The following is a 4,603-nucleotide window of genomic DNA, read 5'->3' on the forward strand; positions in this document are numbered from 1 at the left end:
ATATAAGGTTATTGTTACCATCTTTCTAAATTCCATATATATGCCTTAATATACTATATTGGTGTTTTTCTTTCTGACTAACTTCACTCTGTATAAAAGGCTCCAGTTTCATCCACCTCATTAGAACTGATTCAAATACATTCTTTTTAATAGCTGAGTAATATTCCATTGTGTATATATACCACAGCTTTCTTATCCATTTGTCTGCTGATGGACACCTAGGTTGCTTCCACGTCCTAGCTATTGTAAACAGTGCTGCGATGAACATCAGGGTACACGTGCCTCTTTCAATTCTGGTTTCCTCAGTGTTTATGCCCAGCAGTGGGATTGCTGAGTCGTATGGCAGTTCTATTTGGATTCCAGTGACTTCTAAGGGCACTCTTTTCACCATATCATCACAAAAGAAGATAGGATTACACCACTGAACAGCATTTTCTAACCTGTGCTCAAATGGTCTCTTCTAATTACTTTGTTACTCAGTGTAGCCCATTTGTTTCTCTTACTAAATGTGAAATGTTGAGCTTAGTCTATTACTTTAGCTACATTTTAGAAAATCTTATCAATGATGGAATAATACTTGTTTATATGAAGTCTTTATTCAGGCATTTTTCATTGATCCACCTAATACTTGTATTCTATATACTGCATTGGATAGTGAAAACAAAAGATAAATATATAACATAATAGACATAAAATGCTAGGGATGATGTCAACAAAAGAGAGGAAATTGATTTACAGATTCACAACAAATTCAATTATTTTGAGGTTTAAAATATCTACTGTATAATTCTCTTTTAGGACATCTCTTGTGGATCAGTAGATAAGAATCTGCCCTGCAATGCAGGCGAAGGCGGGTTCAATGCTTGGTCAGGGAACTAGGATCCCACTTGCCCTGGAGCAACTAAACCTGCGTGCTGCAGCTACTGACCTCACCTGCTCTGGAGCCACATGCCACAGCTAAGACCTAGTGCAGGCAAACAAATAAGTAAAGTATTTTGGAGCTTCCCTAATAGCTCAGCTGGTAAAGAATCTGCCTGGCATGCAGGAGACCCAGGTTCGAATCCTGGATTGGGAAGATCCCCTGGAGAAGGAAATGTCAACCCACTCCAGTATTCCTGCCTGGAGAATCCCATGGACAGAGGAGCCTGGTGGGCTACAGTCTGTGGAGTCACAAAAGAGTCAGACATGACATAGAGACTAAACCACCACAAAAGATAAATACCGTCTCTTTCTTCTTGGAAATTTCCATCAAGTACTAAAATTATCTACTAATTTGAGGAAAGTTTGCTCAATGTTATGATGAGATGGTATATGCTTAGAGAGTTTATAAACATTAATGGGCATTGGAAATTTGGGGGGTGATTGATATGTTCTGGAATTAGATATTTCTGGTTTCACACATTTTTATATATTTCTAGAAGACATTGAATCATGTGGTTTAAATGCAGTGATCTTTATGGTATATAATTTTTAGTTTAATAGAATTGTTACTTAAAAAGGAAGAAAGGCAATGGATTATATTCTATTAAATATTCCATAAAAAACTTTTATTAAAAGAAAATTTAATTAGCAAATTAATGCATAGAGCATGGTTATGCCATTTTTTAAACATACAATCATTATGTTACATTAAGTAACAATGTGCTTGGACAGTCAGGTATCCTGTGGCCTCACACGAGGTTAAGGGCAGCAATATTCCCAGAGAAGTTGTTTCAATAAATGGTCCCAGAAGTGGGCAAATCATGGAGACCTAAGGCAAAGGAAAGGCTTCAGAGGGGAGGAGATGGAGGAAGGAAGGAAACTATATATGAGGGAACTCCTGAAAACATCATAGAAGCTCACAGCTACATTGTCATAATCCAGAAACACGCCAATCCTACCCAGAGGCCTTTTTACATACTGAACTGAGGGTCGAGTGTTGGTGAAGAGACTATAATGATCATTCACACTCATAGAAAAGAGAAGAAATGCTTCTTCAGAATCAATGCTGATACTGGTATCACTTGTCAAGATGTTTTTACAGACTCCCAGAATCCAGTTGAAGGACTGTGTCACATCTGCCTCCCAGTATTGCCTGCGGGAGGTGAAGGCCCGAGCTCCCCAGGCCACGAAACTCTCCCCACCCTGGAGCTTTCTGGACACGCCATGGTCGTCATCTCCAAATATCAGACTTGTATTATCCTCAGAAAGGCTCACATTATGAAAGCTCATTTTCTGATGCAGAACGTTATCCACTGCAGAGAGAACAAAAATCAGGTCAGCAACTGGGATTCCCATGTCATGAGAGATAGAATCTCTCAACTCAATAAATTCTTTCATTTTCCTTCCTCCAAGGAAACAAAAAACAAAGAGCAGATGAAGTTCAGACTGGTTTTCTGTGAAGAATAATTATTATTAGTATCTACAGCATATAGCGACTTCACTTTCACTTTTCACTTTCATGCCTTGGAGAAGGAAATGGCAACCCACTCCAGTGTTCTTGCCTAGAGAATCCCAGGGATAGGGGAGCCTGGTAGGCTGCCGTCTATGGGGTCGCAGAGTCGGACATGACTGAAGCGACTTAGCAGCAGTAGCAGCAGCAACAGCATATAGAAACACCTCAAATCAACTAGCAAAAGGAAAAAAACACAGATATGTGAAGAAATATGTGAAATCTGATTTAATGTCAGTCTCTTTATACTTTGCTGCAGAACTAACCTAAACATTCTTTTTTCTTTTGTTAGAAATTGTTTATTTCCTTTGTCTTTCAGTTCAGTTCAGTTGCTCAGTCGTGTCTGACTCTTTGCCACCCCATGAATCACAGCACACCAGGCCTCCTTTGTCTTTAATACCATGAAACATGTGGATGACATGTTACTATCATATGGACATTTATTGGGGTATATTCTGTACCAATTATTTTCAAAGGTCCAAAATTTTATGAAAAGGCATAAAGGAATAATTTGGGAGCTTCTAAAAGTATGTTCTGAACTCATTCTATGAGGCCACCATCACCCTAATACCAAAACCTGAAAAAGGCCACAAAAAAAGGAAACTACAGGACAATATCACTGATGAACATTGATGCAAAAATCCTTAACAAAATTCTAGCAATCAGAATCCAACAACACATTTAAAAGATCATACATCATGACCAAGTTTGCTTTATCCCAGGGATGCAAGGATTCTTCAATATCCACAAATCAATCAATGTAATACACCACATTAACAAATTGAAACATAAAAGCCATATGATTATCTCAATAGATGCAGAGAAAGCCTTTGACAAAATTCAACATCCATTTATGATAAAAACCCTCCAGCAAGCAGGAATAGAAGGAACACACCTCAACATAATTAAAGCTATATATGACAACCCCACAGCAAACATTATCCTCAATGGTGAAAAACTGAAAGCATTTCCCCTAAAGTCAGGAACAAGACAAGGGTGCCCACTCTCACCACTACTATTCAACATAGTTTTGGAAGTTTTGGCCACAGCAATCAGAGCAGAAAAAGAAATAAAAGGAATCCAAATTGGAAAAGAAGAAGTAAAACTCTCACTGTTTGCAGATGACATGATCCTCTACATAGAAAACCCTAAAGACTCCACCAGAAAATTACTAGAACTAATCAATGAATAGAGTAAAGTTGCAGGATATAAACTCAACACACAGAAATCCCTTGCATTGCTATACACTAATAATGAGAAAATAGAAAGAGAAATTAAGGAAACAATTCCATTCACCATTGCAATGAAAAGAATAAAATACTTAGGAATATATCTACCTAAAGAAACTAAAGACCTATATATAGAAAACTATAAAACACTGGTGAAAAAAATCAAAGAGGACACAAATAGATGGAGAAATATACTGTGTTCATGGATCGGAAGAATCAGTATAGTGAAAATGAGTATACTACCCAAAGCAATCTATAGATTCAATGCAATCCCTATCAAGCTACCAACAGTATTTTTCACAGAGCTAGAACAAATAATTTCACAATTTGTATGGAAATACAAAAAACCCTCGAATAGCCAAAGCAATCTTGGGAAAGAAGAATGGAACTGGAGGAATCAACCTACCTGACTTCAGGTTCTACTACAAAGCCACAGTCATCAAGATAGTATGGTACTGGCACAAAGACAGAAATATAGATCAATGGAACAAAATAGAAAGCCCAGAGATAAACCCATGCACCTATGGACACCTTATCTTTCACAAAGGAAGCAAGAACATACAATGGAGAAAAGACAATTTCTTTAACAAGTGGTGCTGGTAAAACTGGTCAACCACTTGTAAAAGAATGAAACTAGAACACTTTCTAACACCATACACAAAAATAAACTCAAAATGGATTAAAGATCTAAACGTAAGACAAGAAACTGTAAAACTCTTAGAGGAGAACATAGGCAAAACACTCTCTGATATAAATCACAGCAGGATCCTCTATGACCCACCTCCCAGAATATTGGAAATAAAAGCAAAAATAAACAAAGGGGCCTAATTAAAATTAAAAGCTTCTGCACAACAAAGAAAACTATAAGCAAAGTGAAAAGACAGCCTTCAGAATGGGAGAAAATAATAGCAAATGAAGCAGCTGACAAACAACTAATCTCAAA

The 4,603-nt window shown here is 37.3% G+C and overlaps 1 protein-coding gene and 1 non-coding gene across 2 annotated transcripts in view; one reads left to right on the forward strand and one right to left on the reverse strand.

The window, feature by feature from the left end:
* The first annotated feature begins 1,003 nt into the window (after positions 1–1,003).
* TRNAA-GGC lies at positions 1,004–1,075 on the forward strand. Its single transcript has one exon. It is a non-coding gene; the product is annotated as a tRNA-Ala (tRNA).
* A 665-nt stretch (positions 1,076–1,740) lies between these two features.
* The window catches only part of LOC104999140 (tripartite motif-containing protein 64-like), an 11,345-nt gene continuing 8,482 nt past the window's right edge, over positions 1,741–4,603 (reverse strand). The window contains exon 4 of the mRNA XM_010854626.1: positions 1,741–2,234. Coding sequence (XP_010852928.1) covers positions 1,741–2,234 — 494 coding nt within the window. The remainder of the gene's footprint in view (positions 2,235–4,603) is intronic.

Source organism: Bison bison, unplaced genomic scaffold (assembly GCF_000754665.1).
Source record: "Bison bison bison isolate TAMUID 2011002044 unplaced genomic scaffold, Bison_UMD1.0 scf7180017853440, whole genome shotgun sequence".
Classification (NCBI taxonomy): Eukaryota; Metazoa; Chordata; class Mammalia; order Artiodactyla; family Bovidae; genus Bison; species Bison bison.